At 37.6% G+C, this 23,079-nt stretch overlaps 1 protein-coding gene across 3 annotated transcripts in view; it reads right to left on the bottom strand.

The window, feature by feature from the left end:
- Positions 1-23,079, bottom strand: part of LOC147625382 (putative LRR receptor-like serine/threonine-protein kinase At1g67720) — a 136,038-nt gene that overhangs the window by 27,882 nt on the left and 85,077 nt on the right. For all 3 annotated transcript variants that reach the window (XM_086818715.1, XM_086818716.1, XM_086818714.1), the window contains one exon: positions 15,218-15,423. In XM_086818715.1, coding sequence (XP_086674841.1) covers positions 15,218-15,423 — 206 coding nt within the window. The remainder of the gene's footprint in view (positions 1-15,217; positions 15,424-23,079) is intronic.

Below are 23,079 nucleotides of genomic sequence, written 5' to 3' on the forward strand. Positions count from 1 at the left end.
ATTTGGGACAATGACATCATATGATGGAGGCACATTATTAGGGATCTGGAACAATTCATAGTACTCCCAAATCTAATGTCGTTTGGATGGTCAAACCTAGATGGTTGACTTTGACCAAAAAAATCAAAACATAGTATATCTACACTTTGACTTTGGTCAAAGCCTCTTAGTCATAGTTATTACTCATCATCACAATCTCATACCCCAAATTTCCTTTAAATCTGATGAGTTTTAAGTACTCTATAGCCTAATTTCTATTTTCAGCAAAAACAAGCAGTGTTGTACGAACCCTAAAATAGAGAATATTATGGCTATCTAAAAAAAAATTGTTCTTGCTGCATAGTTGGATACTACGTAAGAAAATCTATCCATAGATCCCTAGATCATCAATTTTTGACACCATTTAAGCCTTCTACTAGCCATTTTCCATTTTCAACCATAATGACAAGGGGGTTCCCATCTAAGCAACCATGGGTCTTCAAGAGATAAGAGAGGATAAGGAAATGGTGAATGAGGATCATGTAGAGGTGATTGGTGAAGAGGATATGAATTTAAAAGGTGACAACAACAATGAAAGTATGACACATAGGTCAAATCATGTGCAAATTGGGCCAAATTTTACAAATGGGAAAAATGCATCAAATTAATTGGGAGGAGCAAATGCATAAGTGATGCCCGCTATGATAAATGACATGCCACAAATGATGATGATAAGCATGATGGAAACCATAATGAAAACATTTGTGGATAGCATGACGCAAGAGCTTAAGGGCATTTGTGATGACATAAAGAGCATGGATGAAGATAAGGGTGGATCATCTCAACACGTTCATCATCCAAGCTTTCATTCTACTTATGGTGCTATGCACAATCCAATGTTTCCATACACATCCAATGAAGCCAAAGGCAAGGGTTATGCATTTCTAAACCCAAGAAAAGATTTCCAAGGAGTGATGTTCATATTCGATTCAAGGGGAATACTCATTGAGGTGGTGCTTCAAGACTTCATGTTGAGGAAGATTTTGATGATGAGTTTAAGGATAACAACAGTAAAATGCCTTCTTCTTCACAAGCCATGGATGGAGGAAAGCAATGTGTTAAGTTCTATGGTAGAGCCACTACTAGTGAAGGCAAGAAAATGTCGATCAATGTGTGTGAATTCTTGGTACCATCTCTTGGTTTACCTCTTACTTTGAGTGGGGATGGAAGAGCTACTATACACTCTATTTAAAAATAGGTTGGCTTTACTAAAGAAAAACTAGGACTTCCATTCACACTCACATTTGATCATTATATAGAGCACAACTATGTGGGTCTTTATGCGCACATTGTGGGTGTTGAAATGGATGAGACATCTGCTGTAATTTGTGGAGAGAGTAAATGAGGAGATCTTGATGCAGGTTATTTCTCGATAAGACATCACCAATGTGTTCATGGATGATGGGAATACACAAGTTGAAAATGGAAATGCTTGGATTACCTTCATAAGTTCTTTGGTTGTGTTGGAATATGTTGGAATTTATGATCAATGTCATGGTCTAAGGTTAAAGCACACAACAAAATGTAAAAGGACCATGTAATGTGAAGAGAATCCAGGTGAATGAAAGGGTCAAACCCCACTTGAAGTAGGCGAGTTTCAGAAGATTCCCTGGAGGCTATATTCTAGGGAGCCATGTGGGGGGAGATGGCCTTGGATGCTCTTGATGAGATGTAAGCAATGATGTCATTCCATCATGTCCACTTTGGCTATAAAATGGTGGCCCTCCTAATGAGAAAAACACGAATTTATATGCTATGTGATGCCCCTTATTGTGCTGTCATTATGTCCTCTTAATCTCTGATTAAGTACTAGTTAATTACACTATTGCTCATGTGACCATCATGGCTCATCTTGAACCACCATAGCTCTTTCATCACTCCATGCTCTCATTAAGCTTGCATTATCACTTATTATACTTTTCCCAACATGGTATCAGAGCCATGATTATCCCTAGGCATAGTAATTAACCACATTGATTAGTTTTTCATTTTTTCAAGCTTTCCATTAAAGCTTCAATGTAACCCCTGCTGGTCTTTTGCTTCATATGAGCTCTATACTCCACCAAATCTCAAGCTTTTTGATTCAAAAGAGAGCTAACAGCCGGCGCATTCTACACCTAGCTCCATTTGAGCTCCCACGAAGTACACGCAGCGAATTCTGCTCGGCAAAAACAGCCCGCCTCCTCTGCACTGCGAAATTCATCAAATTGGAGCTGTACAAAGAATGGTTTGCTGATTCCTCTTGTGAGCATAACATTGATGCTATGAAGCTCCCACGTATTGATTTTCATGAGCAATGGTCCACTGTAGCTGCTGTTTGAACCAGTGTGACAGTACATGCTGTGTTGCAGAGCAGATTTACAGAGATTGAAGCAACATCTTGGCATGTTTGAGTGCTGAGCTAAGAGCCAATACCTTGGTTTTCACTTGGTTTAAAGCATTTTATGTTTCTCATTTGGGAAGAGCCTCATTCAATTGCTCAAAGCTCACTCTATTTTTGGGGCAGTTTTTTTCCTCTTTGAATTAATCATCTCCACTAATCATCATATAATTATCTATGGAGATGACATTCTAATATGCATATTGAGTTGAATATCTCTTTGTAGTCATGCATTTGGATGCTGAATCATCTAATGAAGATTATATCAAGAAATCATTGAAACCCAAAAGCAAAACTAGAAAACCTAGGACCAAGTCTAGGCCCAGTTATTATCACTATGCAAAGGCTTATGGGTTTGGGGAATTCTTGAGTAATTTCATGCATCTATATGGTGAAGGGGGATTCTAGCTTTTAATCTATTGCATTGTTCAGTTCCAATCATGGAGTCAACTTACATATCATCCTCTTTCATCAAGAAATTCAACGGTCATGACTTCCACACTTGGCAAGTCAAAATGAGATTTTTACTAATGAAAGAAGGAGTTTGGGGCATAGTCAATGGTACTATACCTAAACCTGCCACACGAGAAGGAAAAATCTCTTGGCAAACCAAGGATGAGAAAGCATTAGCTCTCATTGCCCTTGGAGTTGAAGATAGTTATATACATTACATTGGTAATGGAACATCTTCACAAATTGCTTGGAATTCACTGGATAAATCTTTTGGTGCTCAAGGCCTCCACAGCAAAATCAGTCTCAAAGTAGACTTTTACAGTCTAGAGTACAAGATTGATGAGACACTTGCATCTCACATCAACACCATGAAGAGCTTGATGGCCCAGCTCGAAGCCATCAATGAACCAGTCAAGGAGAGTGATGCCATAGCCATCCTCCTAAAGTCAATGCCATCCGAGTATGATACACTCATGCCGACCTTAAAGTACATGCAGGATCCCACTTTGGATGGCATAGAGAGTGTTCTCTTGGCAGAAGAGAAGAAGTTGAAAGGTAGAGCCATTGATCTTGTTTCAAACCAGGCATACCTTGTTCAAAAGCAAACCGGCAAATCACTCCAATGTACACATTGTGGAAGGACAGGACATCTTGCCAAGAATTGCTACCACAAAGACAAGCCAAAGCGCATATGCACCAAATGTGGAAAGCCAGGTCACCTCGCTGACAAATGTTACACCAACCAGGCAAATATGGTAAGCACTTCGAATGATTCCGAAGAAGCAATTCAAGCATGCAACAATGTTACTACCTCTTTTGATGAAGCGGTAGATGCAGAATGGGCTTTCTAAAGCCAACAATGTTTATGCCCTCTCTTACCCAAATGTTTATGTATGGACACCTCTAACCACCGATGATATAGGTTATGTGTTGTTATGATGCCCACAATATCTCTCAGTAGGCCATGTAGCCCTCTTGATGGGGAGTTGGGTCTCCATGACCAACAAATGATGATGATGATACCCATGGATATGATGATGATGATGCTATGATGATGATGGGGTATGGGAGAGGAATGTTTTCATGTAGGAATATTTTCATGTCATGTCATTTTCTTTTTGCAATGTAGAAGCTATGCTCCCTATGAGCGATGCTAATTTCTTTTATGTACTGTAGAGCTATACTCCTTATGAGTTAAGCTTTTTCTTTCATGTAATGTTTGGATCAAGGGAGGGCAATATACCATGCCATGATCAAGGGAGGGTGTTGGAATATGTTGGAATTTATGATCAATGTCATGGTCTAAGGTTAAAGCACACAATAAAATGTAAAAGGACCATGTAATGTGAAGAGAATCCAGGTGAATGAAAGGGTCAAACCCCACTTGAAGTAGGCGAGTTTCAGAAGATTCCCTGGAGGCTATATTCTAGGGAGCCATGTGGGGGGAGATGGCCTTGGATGCTCTTGATGAGATGTAAGCAATGATGTCATTCCATCATGTCCACTTTGGCTATAAAATGGTGGTCCTCCTAATGAGAAAAACATGAATTTATATGCTATGTGATGCCCCTTATTGTGCTGTCATTATGTCCTCTTAATCTCTGATTAAGTACTAGTTAATTACACTATTGCTCATGTGACCATCATGGCTCATCTTGAACCACCATAGCTCTTTCATCACTCCATGCTCTCATTAAGCTTGCATTATCACTTATTATACTTTTCCCAACAGGTTGATACATTTTTCAGTTATGATATGATGTCACGAAATCATGAAGATGTGATCATTGAGGATGTGTATGTAATTGTTGTTGAATCAAGGGATGATTAATCATGTGATTATGTACATGCCTACAAGGATGCATTTGACATAGGCCTTGCACATGAGGATGAGGACTACATACATGGTGGAGACACATACATTGTTGGTCATGGTTGGTGACATTAGGAATCTTGATGAAGATGCTCATGGAGGTGTTGCTGACTCATCTACCATCATTACTAGTGATGAGGATAGTATCTATGTTGATGTGGATGATGGTAGTGTGCATACATATGCTACATATGATGAGGATGATTTCTATGATGCTAGTGAGCATGTGGATGACATTGATGATATGGATGACATCGATGATGAGGCTACTCATGAATTTAGCAATGAGAAGTTATTGGGTACCTCATGGAGGATCTATGCAAACCCATTCTATGAACCTTTCTTGAGAAATGAGTGGAGAGTCTATGATTACGAGCTCTACAAGGCTCATCCGGACAATGATGAGGATTATGCCTTGGTACATATAGATCATTCTCAAGTAGTCACTTGTGATGCAGATCATGCAAGATTGCAAAAGAGAGCTCAAAACCGCATGGTCTTCAATTAGTGTGATGACTCAAGTGGACAAGAACAAGGTCTCAATGTTCCCCCCAACTTCACACAACAGTACACTCTTCAAGATCGGAAGATTGTTCTTCAACAGCCCATGCGACAAAAGCCAAGCATGCCACGGGTTTCATATGATGGTCCAATGGTCCAGAAGATGCAAAAAAAATTGATATCGCTGAGTAAGGAAAAGAGCCTCGCTATGTGTGGATTGCCACAGACCTGTCCTTAAGAGCAGTTATTAATTGAAACAATAAAGGAGTATCGCGATGTTTTTGCTTGGAGTTATAAAGACCTCAAAGGAGTTGATCCAAGCATATGTCAGCATACAATTCCATTGCGAGAGGATGCAAAGCCTTCCAAGCAACGTCCTTATACTTACAATGAGAATTTTGCACGAAAGATAAAAGAAGAAATAGACAAGCTCTTAGAGGTAAAATTTATCTACGAGATTGAACACACTGAATGGGTCCCCCCTACTGTAGTGGTGCCCAAGAAAAATGGAAAACTTCGAGTATGAAGGTAAATGCATCTACTATACGTGATCATTACCCACTTCCAATCACGGATCATGTTTTGGAACGTGTTACAGGGAAAAAGGCATATAGTTTCTTGGATAGATTCTCCGGTTACAATCAAGTGTCAATTGATCCGAAGGATCAACACAAGACAGCCTTTGCTACTGAAGATGGCATCTTTTCCTATCGTGTTATGCCATTTGGTGTAACAAATGCACCTGTAACCTTTCAGCCGGTTAATGAGTCATGTATTCAAGGAGTACCTTAGGCTATTTCTTGAGATTTTCATGGATGATTTATGTGTTCACTCACAAGAGCAAGATGATCATATAGAACACCTCAGACTTGTGTTTCAAAAGTGTCAAGTTTATCGTATATGCTTGAATCCTGACAACTGCAAATTCATGGTAAGACAAGGGAAAATTTTGGGCCATATTGTTTCTCGCAATGGCATTTCAATAGATATGGATAAAATTGATGTCATTGTCTCATTACCTCGGCCTATCAATCCTAAAGGGGTACAAATATTCATGGGACATTGTGGCTATTATCGTCAATTCATCTACATGTACGCTGTCCTAGCCAGACCATTATATGCTCTTCTGGTAAAGTTTAATTGGACTGGCGAGTGTGAGGAATCCTTTGAAAAGTTGAAGCAAGCATTAGTGTCTGTACCCATCTTACGGGCACCAGATTGGAACCAAATCTTTCATGTCCATATTGATGCTTCAAACTTTGCAATTGGATGTATTTTGGCTCAATCGGGAGAATATAATAAGGATTTCCCAATCTCATATGCTAGTCGATAGTTAAACAATGCTGAGAAGAATTATACCACAACAGAAAGAGAAGGTTTGTCCATGATATATGCAGTGAAAAAGTTTCGCCATTACCTTTTGGCAAACAAATTTATATTTTTTGTGGACCATCAAGCACTGCTATATTTGGTGAATAAGCCTTGTGCATCTGGAAGGATTGTGAGGTGGTTTGTCATCCTTCTTGAGTTTGATTTTGAAGTGGCAGTCCAAAAAGGAACAACTCATCTTAGGGCAGATCATTTGTCTTGAATCACCTCTGGAGAAGCTCTTGTGGGTGTGGATGATGATATGTTAGATTCAACACTTTTCCTTGTAGTAGAGACAGCTCCTAAGTGGTCTAAACCCATCTTAGAAATTTTGACAAGTGGGCAGATACAACTAGCGGGTCCTAATGTGGACCTATGGTGACCATTCAAGTTAATCTCAGGGAGTTTATATCGTCAGGGTAATGATGGAGTGTTGCGGCTTATACCTAACCCTGTCCAATATGAGGAGAACTTGGAATGGGCACATGAGGGTATTGGTGGAATCCATGCATCAGCTACTACTTGTGTGCGACGTATAACTCAGGATGGGCAATGGTGGCCTACCATGCATGCGGAGGCTGAAAGATTTGTTCGTAACTGTGCTTCATGTCATATTCAACAACTAATTCATAATGTCACACCAAGTTGGAGTAAGTATATTGTGGACTATCTTCAGCATGGTCATACTAATTGAACAATTCCTAAATATCAAAAGCATGCTATTGAAGTTGAAGCGGCCAACTATATGCTGTTAGAGGGCCAACTCTACAGGAGGGGCAAGGATGGCAACTTGCACATGTGTGTATGTGAAGCTAACTACTTGAAAATCTTGACTCATGCACATGCAGGTGTTGGGGGTGGACACTTTTCGGGCAATACCACTGCTAAGTTGATTAGGTGGTCTGGGCTTTGGTGGCCAACCTTACAAATGGATTCCGAAGAATATGTAAAACGTTGTGACGATTGTCAAAGAGCCAAACCTCCCATCACAAAGGACAATATGCCATTGCGGCCTATGTTAAGCACACGTGCTTTTACCAAATGGGGTATTGATTTTGTCAGTCCCATTAAACCTCCAGCTCATTGTGGGCATCACTTTCTCACTTTATTCTATCAACAGCATCATCCATTTCCACATTGCCAAGAGTGTGCACGACTCGTATTAGGGGAAGCTTCACACATTTGTTGGCTATGCCGCTCTTACTTTCGACGATATGGCATGGGCTTAATGAAACAAATTGTGGGAATTACACCCCAATGCCATAACCTTCTTGATGTGAGAGTACCAGACCGAGGACCAAATCAACGTAGATTACCTGAGGAGGTTCAAGCACAACAATGGAGGGATACATGCATAAATAACTTGCAACCATCTATCTTGCAAGCCCTTCTTCCCCCAGCCTCAACATGTCAATTTTGGATCACTATGAGCACCTATATTGAGCAATTCCAAAATCAAAATTGTCTGCTTAACCTTCCCATAGAACCACTGCCATATTTTAGCGAGGAAGCACTCCTTCCTCTACCACCTTCTCCAGAGGCCAGCTTTTGTACAGGGTTGTCCTTGCATCCTGAAGTGATTGATACCATCTTTCTAGCAGAAGTGGACACGGATCCACCGCCAGTGCAAGGGTAAGCTCATCAACTCCACAATAAGATCAACAAGCCAAGGCACTTTTCTCCCACTGGGATTTTTCCCTCGGCTATATTCGGTGATTGGCACCAATAACAAATTTTATTCTTTTCTTTTCTTTTCTTGTTTGTTAATAAGACATTTTGCAGAGATCTTAGCTAAACAAGAGCATACAAACATTCTCCAACAGTCCACCTACCGTGCACACAAAATTAGGAAGGGGGGAGACATGGAATGCCTACAAAGAGCAAAGAGAAGCAATCTGCACATCAGCAATGCATCAAGACAAATGCAAAACATCAACGAGCACTACAACAAGTGTATTCAAATTATAATCTTTTGTTCTTTATGTGCTTTTCACTTTTGCATATATTGTTTGCATATTCACACACAGTTGGCTGGTTTAAGTTTTAAATTAGTTGTTACTATGTGGTGAGTGATTTCTAGATTCTTAGAGGACTTAGTAGAAGGTATTTCTATTTGAAGACGGTGTAAGATATATGCCAACCGAGTATGCCAAGTTCTTATGCTCTCGAAGTATATTAGATATCCCTAGTGGTAGCTACCTCTTAGGTATGGGCTAGGTGCTACGATTAATAAAAAAATTTACGAAACACATGCCCTAAAAAATATATAGAAGTGACTTGAGACATGACGTATCTACGGCCATGTGGAATTCTTGGTAGGACCTTGGGTTGTTTTAGCACCTTGGGGCCGATGCCTTGGTTTCCATGGGATAAACACTGACGTCTAAAAGATTAAGAAGAAGACCTACAAGGACTCTATCGCCTTGATAGATGCTGGTAGGACTCTTGGGTACATTATGGGCCCTCGAGACCAATGCCCTCATCTTCATGGGGTACTCCTTATGTCAAAAAGAAAGAAAAGGGTCTGTCGCCCTTGAGATACTTAGCGGCCTTTAGATTCTCTTGGTGAAGGTCTCTTGGCCATTGCTTGGGTCTCATTGGGATGGAACCTTCCTCTTTATCAAGCTACAAATAATAATTCTCTTTAATCTTCTGCGCTTTACACACAAAGAAAGAAAGAAAGAAAGAAAGAAAGAAAGAAAGGTCCAATCACCATGGTTCATATTTAGGAGTAGGGTTGCCACTTAGGAATAACTTAAACACTTGTAGGACATTGAGACTGCGGTCATAACCTACAGTGTACAAGCACACTTGCCTTTGCATAGCACTATCTACCACTTAATCTCACTTTGACTAGTCTTTACTCGCTTCTTTTAGCACTCTTTAAAACTCTAATCGGCCTTTCACTTGCATGCTCACGTGTGAGATAGTCATTGCTGGTTTTTGTTTTTTCAATAAAAGACTTTACTTGTCTTCCATTGTTTTTTGGAGATTTTGTTTCTACCGCGCCCGAGGACGTGCGCGATTTAGGAAGGGGGGAATGTTCACTCATAGGAACACGGATTATGGAAGGAGGCCGGAAGCAATTAATGCGAGAGAGCGGGATTGTGGCCATGGGAACATAAAGACGCACATAATTTTTCCATATTTTTGTGCCGAAGTGTAATGTAAATCGTTTTAGGCCAATGTGGGTTCTAAATGAGAGTTCTAAGTGTATTAAGCAAGGCTCACTTATGGGGTTGTCTGCCCATGTGTGAAAGAGGTCTAGGGTTAGTGACATCTCTATAAAAGAGATGTTAGCTAAAGAAAGAGGACGTTTTTGGCCATTCTCATAAGCTAATGAGTGAAGCTCTTGAGCTCACAAGCTATGGCAACTCTCTAACTCTCTCTATTGTACTCTAATGAGCATCAAGCTCCAATGAGTATAGCTCCACTTCTTTCTCTTAATTTGTTTTAGCATCATTGAAGTAGATTAATCTATGATTAGTTGAATGCTTCTTTCTTTCTCTTGTGTATGCATGCTTGCAGTGTGTGTGTGTGTAGTCTCCATTGATGCAAGCTCTTGCCCACTTCATTGGCAATGAGTTATTCATGGATAGACTCTCTCTATGAGCTTGTGGGTTTGTGAATGTTACACTCTATGCTTGCTTAAGCTTGTGGGTTAGTAGATGCACGCTTATGGGTTTGCTGGCATCAGGGAAAGCTAAGATTTAATCAATGTTTGAATGGGATTAAGAGATTGCCATGCATTGCTTGTTCTCTTGATGATTAGTGTAGTGGGTTTAAGGGATTGAGAGATTGATTGAGGTGTTGAATGGTTGAATCGTCAAGTGGTGGTTCGTGTATGTGAGCTCTCCCGCAAGGGATAAGCCTTCATGCACTAATCGGGTCGAGTCCTCGGATTGACATTGTGTTTCTCAGCACATTTGTTGATCGGTAGTACTCTATGAGCCCTATATTGCATGGTAGAGAGAACCGCCCTTCAGTTATCGATACCAAGTAGTGGAAGGAAATGTGGTTCTTAATGATGTTGGAAATGAGATGAAGTGTCAAATCTGTGAGTTATGCCATATAGTCTTTACCTAAGACTTGATAACTATATCGCATAAACTTGATAGCACAAAGAAGGATTGAGTCATCAATCAAATCGAAAGTGAGTTTATGCCAGCACTAGGTAGTGAACAGGTCCATCCTAGATGGATTAGATCACATGGTGAATATAATGAAGCACTGGTGCAATGATGTTACATGCAAGGTAAAGATATGGGGAGAAAAGCTTTGGCATTGTACACAAGAGATTTGGGATGAGGAGTGAAGAAAGCATAATGCAGATTCCCACAAGTATAAGTAGGAAGAGGAGGCCACTATAAAGTGAATGGAGAGCATAGGGAGATCCCATCTTGGAAGCGGTGGTTGGGATGTTTTCCACACATACTTTGTAAGTATTAATAAGACACTCACTGACTTTTTTTGGCATACGAGGTATTTAAGTTTTGTAAAGTGTTCATGCTTCATGCTTCATGCTTCATGCTTCCATCAAAGAGTGGTGAGTCCTGCAGGCGAGTGATGTGGATAAAAAATACGCCCTAAAGCAAGGCATGTATACCCTTCAGGGGGTTCACTATATGTAAACCCTCTATATCGTGCGTTCAAGGTCTAATTTAAAAGCCCCTTATGTGTAAATTTTTCATGAATGAAACACACCCTTTTTTCTGTTCAATCTTCTGTAAATACTCCCTTTAAATGGTACCCTTTTGTATGTAAAAAATGTGTAAAAAGGGGGATTTTAAAAACCCTTTCTGTTGAGCCCACGTGTTATGCTTACATATTTACAAGTGACCCCCCAAGGTATACTCTCCTCGAGCAACTTGAGGGAGAGGGCATCGACGTGAACTGGATGGATCTAGTCAATATGGTAAGTCTCTACATTTTGAACCCATCAAATAGTTTTTTTCTCACTTGTCATTTTTGAGTTTTTGCATTATAAATACATACTCTTTTCGAAGGGACCACTGCCAAACCATGAGAGTAGTGACGATTAGGTTCATCCTTGCATCCAAGGCACTATATACAAGAGTCGGGTCTTTAAATACAAAATTTTTGGCTCAATGAGTATATTTTGTGTACATATTTTTGTTCGCTCCATGAGCTATGTAACTTCTTCTACTTAATTAAAATTCATGTTTTTTACCTTTGAGTATAGAACATGGAAGTACTCTTTATAATTGGCATAGTGATACAATTAAGCAGAACTACACGTGGATGTACCATTATTCCCAAAAAAAAAGCTACGTCTGTCAAAATAGGTATCATTGTGCATGTTGAAATATTAGTTAAAATACCAGTCGGTATCGTGTTCGGAAGTCATGTCATAAAAAGCGTCAAAACAAAGGTCGTAAAAAAGATAGTATTTTTTAACTATGTTAGCGATAATTATTTTAACGCACATTTACCCATGTATTTCGACGCTTGTTTTGATGATTTTATATCAACACTTTCGGAGATTTTTCAAATATTCATTTCTGTCGAAAAAAAATGTCGTAATTACAGTTGGTTATAATAGTGACTCCACCCTAAAGACCCACACTTTGGACCTTCTATGTCACCCTCTAAGGTGTAGGATTGTTGGCACTAAGTGGGTTTACACAGTAAAGTACAGATTTGATCCTATTTTTGAGAAGTGTATAACATGGGTGTTTGTCAAAGGTCATAAGTTTACGGTTTTGACTTTCAAAAACGTTTTACTCCTATAGCTAGGTGAAAGGTAGGTTTACCACAATCCACACCGTTCTTGAATTGGCATCATAAGAGGAATGACATGTTCTGCAAATGGATGAAAAATATTCCTTCCTCAACAACAACCTCAAGGAGGACGTATATGTGAAACAAGTGCAGGGGTTTATGGTTTGCGACTCCTAATTTGAATGCAAAGTTTATCAATTACCGAAGGCACTCTATGGGATGAAACATGCCCCATGAAGAATGAAGAATGGTATCAAAAGGATTGATTCTTACTTTATGAGTATTGGTATCTCTTACCGAAGGCACTCTATGGGATGAAACATGCCCCATGAAGAATGAAGAATGGTATCAAAAGGATTGATTCTTACTTTATGAGTATTGGTCTCTTATACAAGCCTTTAGATGAAAATTTGTATGTGTTTCTTACGATCATGGGAAGGTCATTGTTATCTATGTAGATGACCTCATCTTGACAAGATCTCACAAACACAACCTATGCTTCGTGCAAAAGTTGAGATAAAATAATATCTTGGGCTCATGCAGTATTCTTTGGGATTACAGGGTGGCATCAACCAGATAACCTTTTTATCTCTGAATGGAAATGTACACGTGAGAAATTGAAGGCATTTTGCATGACCAAATGCAAGGTAGTTGTTATTAGTACCCTAGGGGAGGTTGATCTAAGGCTATCCGTCGGATACCTTAGAGTTTGTGGATGAGTACCTCTACAAAACAAATTCAAGGTAGTTGTTTCCCTAAGGGAGGTTAATCTTAGGTAGTCCATCAGACACCTTAGACCTTGTGGATGAGACCTTATATAAGAAAGTTGCCTGGTAGTCTTATCTTCTTATGTAATAGAAGACGAGACATATGTTTTATTGTTAGTATTTTGAGTAAGTTCTCCAAAAAGCCTAGGAGAATCATTAGAAAGTAGTTATAAGGGTGTTGTGATACACCCAAGGTACTCAGAAGAGTATGACATCACGTATGTTGGGGAAAATATCATCAGCAATTTATGTGACTCGGATTTAGTAGGTTATTTGGGCACGAGCTGCTCAATAACACGGCAATATTATTTTCTTGGTTTGAGATGCAGTTCTTGGATCAGTAAGAAACAACCCATTGTTGCGCTCACCTTTTGAGTACAAAGCTGCATGATTTGCATCATGTGAGGCATTGTGAGTGAGGATTCTATAAGATATGGAAGTGGTGCAGAAGCAGCCTATAACACTGTAATGTGACAATGAGAGTTGCATGGCCATTGCTCAAAAATATCGGATGTCCATGGGAGGTGAGAAATTTGCTACCAAGCAAAGTTCTCTACCAAGAATGTAGTACATCTTTATGGCTGATTCTACACAGTGGATGGTGGCATGAATATGATCAAGGACCTATGGAATCATGTCATACTGCCCTGTATATACATGCCTATATAGATACGCGGTTAGCATCTTCTCTACACAATTTATCAATCAACACTACGGGCTTACTCCCTAGCTTCTACTAGCATACAATCTCCATATTAGTAGTTCTAGATCAGCCATCAAATATCCCTTCACAAGAGCACACATGTATGTGTATTTTCCATCTATTCTATCACTTCAGTAATACAATATTATGCTTTATCTTTGTTATTATGAAATTTGAATTTTAAATTTTTATATTGTGAAAGATCCTACGTCTTTGAGTGCTCTATTGTATACACCACATGTTGTATTCTCGTACATTAACTATTTAAGTTTTGATATGAACAACATTTGTCATGTAGTGTTAACCCTAAAATGGGTTCACACTACATGAAAAGCATTTGTTTTTGTTGAAGGTAGGGGTAGCACTTATCCTTTAAGTCAAGAATTACTTGATCAGATGAATCAAAGGTACATATGTAAGAAGTCACCAAAGGATGCATGATAGTGATATACGAGTTGTATTCTTAGGTTGAGCTCTTCTACTATGGACTATTGTAATTTATAGATGCATGATGAGAAAGGCTCTATAAAAAGATCCATCTTGATTTCCCTTGATCATAACTAATAATAGTTTTATTTATATTTCATAGCATGTTTACACTTTCATATTGTATAAATTTCCTTAGACTTTATATGGGAGTGTGAACAAGCTTTTATAGCTTGTTTACACTCCCATATAGTATAAATTTCCTCAGGCTCTAAGATATTGGTTGTGGTGAACATGTTATTTGATTAAACCTATCCAATTCTAGTTTTAAACTAGATCTTGATTGTAATATAATATTTTAGATATACTTGTTAATTGTAATATAATATTTCTTGTGGTGAACATGTTACTTTGATCAAACCATATGCAAATCTAGTTTTAAACTAGAACTTTAGTTTAATATCTTAGATATCCTTATCCTCATTGACACTTTGTGTTATTTAATCTTCACTTTTTTCTCACTGTCTATTTCATGACAATGTCTAGAATTAGGTATTTTGAGTATTTTTTCCTCTCCTCTATGCGCTTCCAAATTTATGCACCTCACAAGGTTTCAATTCAAGAACTGTAGCACTAATTTTGGTGACATTGTTTAATCATTTTTACCAGTACATTGGGGACTTGTTCTTTTTATTATGCTAAAGAAATGCTAGTTATTGTTGTTAGGTAGTACTACTCTATGTAAGAAACATTCCACAAAACCAATGGAAATATCAATGTAACTTAATACCACCCGCTTAAAAATATATATGTAATATCTAAAGTGTATAGTACAATGATAGAAACTCATTATTAAGAAGGAATAATTATTTAAATAGTATATTTTTGATACAAAGAAAAAACTTATCAATGAGAGAGAGAGAGAGAGAGAGAGAGAGAGAGAGAGAGAGAGATATTCGACACACCTCTGTAGCAAATTCTTTTAAACCTTGTTTGGAGGAATTTGCTAATGTTTTTACAGCAACAATGTGCCCACTTTTGAGAACTCCATGAAAAACTTGACCAAATCCACCTTCACCAATTTTTGTAGAAAACTGGGCTGTTGCATTTTCTACTTCCTCATATGAAAAATTTTGTGTAGCAAAGGGAATTTCTTTCATGACATTGTCACCTATTTTAGAGTAAAATGAATCTCTCTCTCTCTCTCTCTCTCTCTCTCTCTGTCTGTCTATCTCTCTCTCTCCCTCTCTTTATCTATCTATCTATCTATCTATCTATCTGTGTGTGTGAGTCTATGTAAACTTTATGGTCACAAGTATGAAGCACAAGACCAATGAATTAATCACCTGTATTAAATGGATGATTATTAATGTAGTTCCATTCTTTTAAATGAGACTACACAAGACCACTGAATTAATCACCTATATTAAATGGATGATTATTAATGTAGTCCCATTATTTTATGTGAGAGTATAAGGATTAAAAAAACCTAATCTATTAAAGAGGAAACCCTAGTCTATGAGAGATTAGGAATAATGAAGAGAGAGTAGTATCTAAACAAAGATCAAATACAGAACTAATGAATTCATTGTTATATCAAAACTATTAATAATAAGATGAGAATGTATAGATTTCCTCCCATTACAATCTCTTGTGCAAGTTGAGTTAAAAACTCCAGTTAAGGAACTACCCAATTTATAAATGATGCAATACCCAATGTTAACTTTGATGTATTTGATCACCCATATCCAATCCTTCTAATGGTTATCTCTAAGATAATTTGAGAACCTTCTAAGAACACTAACTACAAAGATGATGTAAATCCATGTGCTATATAGAAACATCAAACTTCCCTCTAACTTCATGTACTTCATATTCACAAGTGGAGAAGCATCTTCCATAGATAGCTTTGCATCAACCTTCATGGCTAACTTGCACTCAGCCATAATGTCTTCAAAATTTCTCCTGTATACTTTTGTTGAGAAATGAAGATTAAAAAGTGTGCACTTTGTGTTTTGAATTAGGTATCTTCAACCTAGGTGGATTTGCCACATAAATATCCTCGTTAAGATGGTATTTTAAAAATGTTTCTTCATATCTATTTATAATATCAGCTACTTCCCGTCAACGTGGCCAAGGCAAGTAGTATTGTTGTTAATCTAGCTGTGGGGGTGTCTCTTGAAAGTCACACCCTTTGACCTATGCAAAACTCTTCACCACAAGCCTTGCTTATATTTATCCAATGTCCATCCAAACTTATACATGGCCTTCCAAATCCACTTGGTGCCAATAACTTTCAGTTTTACAAACTTTGAAAATTGAGTCAATCTCTAACTTGATGGCCCCCTTGAATTTGGATCTGCTAATATTTCCTTCAAGCTGGCTAGATCGTATACTTTTGTTATCTTAGCCATCAAGGTCATGTTGACAATGTGAGTAGAGACCCTCTTTTCTCCTATATTCTCTTAGACCTAAAAACAAATGCTACTCTTTTGTGATTATACCAATAGAGAGGTTTCCCATCTAAGAGATACTTCACCCATTTAGGATATAGTCCATTCTTAATCATTTGATGAATCCACCACTTATGGAGTTGGTACTATCATTGGTGGTTGTTTGTGTTGGGTTGGTTCTTCATTTAAATATAGTGTGGATGGATCCATCTTCTAAACTTGATGAGGTGGAGGCTATCCCTCAAACATGACATCTTCTTTAACTCCATGTCATCCATAACCCTTTAACTCCATGTCATCCATAACCCTTTAACTCCATATTTTACCCCCAGAAGATAAAACTTTTACCCTTGGAATCCCAATTGGTTAGATGAGTCTAGAACATGCATAGAATAATCATAACCAAATGTCATGCAATATGAAATTGAGTGATTCTTACTTAAAGAAGCTTCTTGACGTGTGATGCCCTTTACTACCTTTGTGTAACTTCTGTTAAAGAATATGGATTATAGTGTTAACTACCTCGACCCAAAAGAATTATATAATATTGACTTTAAGCATACTTTGCACCATCTCCACCATTGTGTGATTCTTGCATTCTACAACCCCATTTTGTTACTGAGTATGAGAAACTCTCAAATATCTCTTGATCTTATGCTCCTTGTAGTAGTCATTGAACACTTGATGTGAATTCTCCTTCTAGATCTATTTGAAACTTCTTCAGCCTCTTTCTTATCTCATTCTCTATCAAGTTTGGCCACATTTTGAGCTTTCCAAAAGCTTTAGCCTTATCTCCAAGAAAATACACCTAAATCTTTCTACTAGAGTCATTGGATGGTAACAAGAATTAGAAATAACCACCCAAGGAAGTGGGTCGTATTTTACTACAGAGCTCTAGAGGACCCTTTGCATGATTCCTACTTTCATATGCAAATGCATGTCGATGTTTCTCGTCCATTATACAAGCTTCACATACATTTGGACATCTATCAAAATGTTGATAGACGAAACACAATCCCAGACCTTTGCATCTCTTTTAAGACTAAGCTTAGGTGTGCCTAAATCTCTCATGCCATAGCCTACTTGTTCTGACATTGAATTGGGTTGTAAAAGATGATAGCTCACACAATCTTTTGGATCAGATTCCTTTCCAAACGACATTGTTGATGGAATTTGTGATGAGTGCACAAGTCTTATCAAAGAAAACATTCAAGTCACGGTTAACTATGGACACACAATAGACAACAAACTCCTCTTCATGCTAGAAATAAAAAAAATGATACTTGAATGTATGATTGGGCATTTGGTGTCATACCCAACTACTACTAGGATGGACTCCCCCACAAGCGTAAGGGAGGACCTATGACCACCCATTTTTACTGGTCATGTGTTAGGATGATCAATTGTTAATGATCCATGAACCATTGGATGAAGGAATGTTAAGGGATGCAAAGGAACCATCCATGAACCATCAGATGCTAAGGAATGTTATACTTTTGCAAATGTTTCTTCTAATTCTACAAATAACTCCAGTTTCACTTTAGCACTCTTCTCGGACTTCTTCCTCCAAGGCCTCAAAGTGTCATTCTTCCCATATTATTCCTTCAGTCTACATGTTTTGTCCACATTACTAGGCTTGTTGTAGTGTTGGGGGGTTCACCTACAAATATGTAATTGTAGCACATGAGCTCATCTAGAGGGGTATATTAATTCAAAAAAGTTATAGAATTACATTTACAGGAGGGATTTTTTAAACTAATTTTAGAAAAAAAAGCGTAATTTTATGAAGAAAAAGGGATCGTTTTATTCATAAAATTATTTAAGTGTAAGGGGGTTTTTTTAATACCCCTTGAACACACGTCTTGAACACACGTGGTACATAAAACTTATTAGAGGTAAACCCCCCAAGGCTGTAGTATAAACATTTTCCTTATATTTTTCTACTTTTTGCAAGCATTGTGGTTTTGAGAGCCTTTCCCTTTACCTTTATTTTCATTTGGAGAGAATGCCATGTTACTACAATTAATGGCCCTTCTCCTCCACCATAATTACAATCAATGGCCCTTCTCCTCCACCATAATTACACCAAACTCCAAAATAAGAGGCAAGATACACACTTGCATGTTCAGTGTTGTCACTAAACTATCATACTTTGAGGGGATAACACTCTAATGTACCTACATGCTAGCTCTTTGTTGGTCTAAGTGTTCCTTGCCATTGCCATATGATCTTGTAAATTATTTTTCTATGATATGAAGCACAATATGGATTGCTTTGTTGCTTCTGCATCAAAATGCCTTTCTACTACTACAAGCTGATTCTTAAGGTTTGAAATCCTTGTTAGATTCCTTTTCCCATGATATTAACCACAATATGAAGTGATTTGTTGCTTCTCCATTAGAATGCCTTTCTGCTACAATATGATTTTTAAGGTTTGGAATCTTTTTCTGATTCCTTGTCTCATAGTGGTTCTTTAGAACTTACCATGCTTCAAAATCTATGATAGTATGTTGAGTCAGGGTCATCACTAAATTATGATGCTAGTGATGATGTCATATAATGTATTTCCATTGCTTTGCCTCCATGCCAATGCCAGAGTAGGATCTAGTGGTATGATATGTAGTGGATCTACTAGATTTGATGTAGCACTTGGCTTTTCATTAGCCCCATTTATGGTTTCACACAATACATATAAATTAAGAATAGACCTTGAACTTCCAAAGACCCATTTAGCTTCTTATTAAATCAACAATAGACCCTGAATTCCCAAAGAGTGTAATTTTTCCCATCAACCTTCTTATTAAATCAACAATAGACCTTGAATTTCCAAAGAGTTGAATTTGTCTCATCCAACTTCTTCTTACCGAAAGGTGGAGGGAAATAACAAGCAGCTATGTTATTTGTATGTTGGGCCATCTACATAAATCTGCCTTCAAATAGCAAACTCTTTAAATAAGATTTTCCTAGAGCCTATTCCCTAACACCATGTAATAATAGATAATAGTAAAATCTCAATTAATACAATACAAAGCACTAAATTGTTAAAAAAAGTGGAGAATAAACAATATTACTGCTTATGATTACAAAATGATGGCATTTTCCCACCCATGTGCTTTCGGCGGTAAGGAGCTTTGATTAGACACTCTGGATGGAGGATGTCTTACTTACAAGAGTTCTTAAACATAACAAACTCAATGATGAATGAAGGCTGCAAAACTACTCTATATATAGTACCCAGGGTTGGCATGGATGTGGGTAGAAAGGCCACTTTGGCTTGGTTCAAATTGACTAACCAGCCACATCATCCGATTGGTACCATATTAGACTATAACCATGACCATATGAGACAAACCACATCATTTGACTCCGGGGCTTCACTATAAGTAAACCCTCTGTATCATGTGCGTTCAAGGCCGATTTTGAAAATCCCTTCTCTGGGAATTTTTTGTGAATAAAACATACCCTTTTTCTATTCAACCTGTGAATTTCCCTTTAAATGATACCCTTCTGTATGTAAAAAATGTGTATAAAAGGGAGTTTAAAAATCCCTTCTCTTGAACCCACGTGCTATGCTTACATAATTATGAGTGACACCCCCCCTGAGTCATCCGATTGGGACCATACTAGACTATAATTATGACCATTTGAGAGCGACGTCTGGAGTCTTTGAGCCTTGCAACCCAAGAATAGTGTGTCCTTAGTTAGTTTTCCTCATTAACAGATGCGATCACATAGTCTACACGAGCATGCATACCACTTAGTAGAGTGCTAAGCCTACATATTAAGCCTTCTCCTAACTATTTAGCTACACTTCGCCACCATCTAGTGTATAAACTGGGAATTGTGGGGTGCTCAGATTCACCACAGTAGCTACTCCTCATAATGGGGCCTTACAAAATAGAGCACGTCTATCACCCACAAAAACAACACGAGGGTGAAGCATTGAGGAAATGCTTTAGTTATCCAAATGTTCAAAAGGAGCTCTCTCTCATTGAGATCACATTTTAGTCTGACTGAGAGATTGAAATGCTCATTTGTGTGGCTAGATAATATTCTCTCTCTCACTGAAAGAGATATTGAAATTCTCGTTTGTATGGTTGTAACTTTCTTGCTATAGCTACTATAAGATGATGGATGAGATTTCATATTCCCCTCATAAAATAGACCTAAATTTTGTAAACAAGGCTCAATATGCCTAGTCCTCTCACAAAATGGACCTACACTTGCTAACCTAGGCTTTAATACCAATTGTGAGAATACAAGGATTAAAAAACCCTAATCTATGAAAGAGGAAACCCTAATCTATGTGAAATTAGAAAAAAGATATTAGGATTTAAGGAGCAACATCAAATAGTAAAGCTATTGAGCACATACTATAAATGAAAAAAAAATGTAATAAAATGACTAACAAGAAACTCAAAACAACTCAATAAGTTTTTAAATACTTGGTGGCTCTTAAATAGTCAAAGGGATACAAAAAATATTATCATAAGGAGAATTTATGTAAGGATATTCCCTAAGTTTTCTCCTTGACTTAGAATTCCTCCTTTATCACCTCCATCGTCTCGACATCATTTATTACCTTATTTATATAAGTGCCCTTATTTATATAAGGGCACTTAACACACCTTTCTCTTTGAATACCCAACATCACCTATATGGTATCTCATTACATTCAAGAAATACAATAGAGTGCTTCAAGTGTACACATTCATACAATTGTTTAGTTCCCAAATAAGATCTAACCAGTGTAATTTATTTCTAAAGTGTGTAATGCCCAAACAAGATCTAACAAGTGTAAGTTTAACCTTAACACAAATTATAGATTAAGATAACTCTTTTAAAACTATCCTATGTATTTCTCTAATTTGGATAGAGTTTCATAGATAGAACTTTTAAAGCTATCCTATATACTTCTATAACCTGTATACAACTTAATAATGTCAAAGTCACATGCTCAAACACAACAATAAAAGTGGCGTTTTATGTTATGCCCCTATAAGCGCCATTGGGCATCATTTATATATAATTGTTGGTTTAAGTGATGCCCAGCGGTGTTGAAAAAAATGACTTTTCAAACCGGTGTGGCATCGCCGAAACAAACGCAGTTTTTTTCTCTCCGAAATATTTCCTCTCAATCCTTTCTTTAAAGGATTGCACTGGCTTCATCTACTCCATCAATCTACCTCTATCCCATGCATTTGTACTTCCTTCCTCTTCCTCTTCCTTTTTCTCTATCCATTTCTCCTTATTCATCACTACATAGCTATGGTGTGACCTAATGAAGGTATTCTTCTCTTATGCTTAATCTTAATGATTAATAGAGTATATAATGAGATTAGGGTTAAAGTTTAAAATATTAACCTTCTTTTTGATTAGTCTCCTTATCCTCTTTGTGGGCATGCTTAATATGTGTGGGTCTTTTCTATGTCTCTTATTGTTTTGAGGTAGAGCTCATTAGATGTGTTACTAATCACTTTTTAAAATTTGATATTTTGTAGGTCGTGCACTAATCCTCTCCTTGGTCTTGACAATAAAGAGGTAGGCCCTCTTTTTTTTTATTTTTTAATGCAATCTCTATGTTTATTTCACCCTTAGGTGCCCGGTTTAGGTTTATCTTACTGTATAAAGCTTAATGCATAGATCTTAAAGCACAAACAAAGCTCCATGCATAAGGCTTAACGTATTCTTAAAGCTTATGCATAAAGTTTTTGCATGCTTTAAGCTTATGCATAAAGCTCTATTCATGCTTTGGGCTCTATGCACAAGCTCAATGCATAAGCTTTAAGCATGCATTAAGCTTTATGCATAAGGCTTTATGGATGTTGTACGCTTAATGCATTAAGCATGCATTAATCTCTATGCATAAATCCTTATGCATAGAGCTTAAAGTATTCTTTAAGTTTTATACATGCCTAAGCTTTATGCATGGAGCTTAATGCATTTAGCTTAAAGCATGAATAGAGCTTAGGTAGGTAGAGTTCATTAAATACGTTGCTAATCACTTGTTTTAATTTTATGTTTTGTAGGTCTTGCACTAATCCTCTCCTTTGGCTTGACAATAAAGAAGTAAGCCCTCTTTTTCCTTGTTATCATTAAAGCAAGCTCTATGTCTATTGCACCCTTGGGTTCCGGGTTTAGGTTTATTTTAGTGCATAAGCTTCAAGCATCTTATGCATAAATCTTATGCATAATGCCTTATGCATAGAGGTTAATGCATGCTTAAAGCTTATGCATGAGTCTTAATGAATGCTTAAAGCTTATGCAAAGTCTTGTGCATACTTTAAGCTTATGCATAAAGCCTTATTAATAGGGAGTTATACGTTCTTTAATCTCTATGCATAAAGCTTAGAGCTTAATGCATTAAGATAGCT

This window comes from Cibotium barometz, chromosome 24 (assembly GCF_041138505.1).
Source record: "Cibotium barometz isolate CiBa-2024 chromosome 24, ASM4113850v1, whole genome shotgun sequence".
Classification (NCBI taxonomy): domain Eukaryota; kingdom Viridiplantae; phylum Streptophyta; class Polypodiopsida; order Cyatheales; family Cibotiaceae; genus Cibotium; species Cibotium barometz.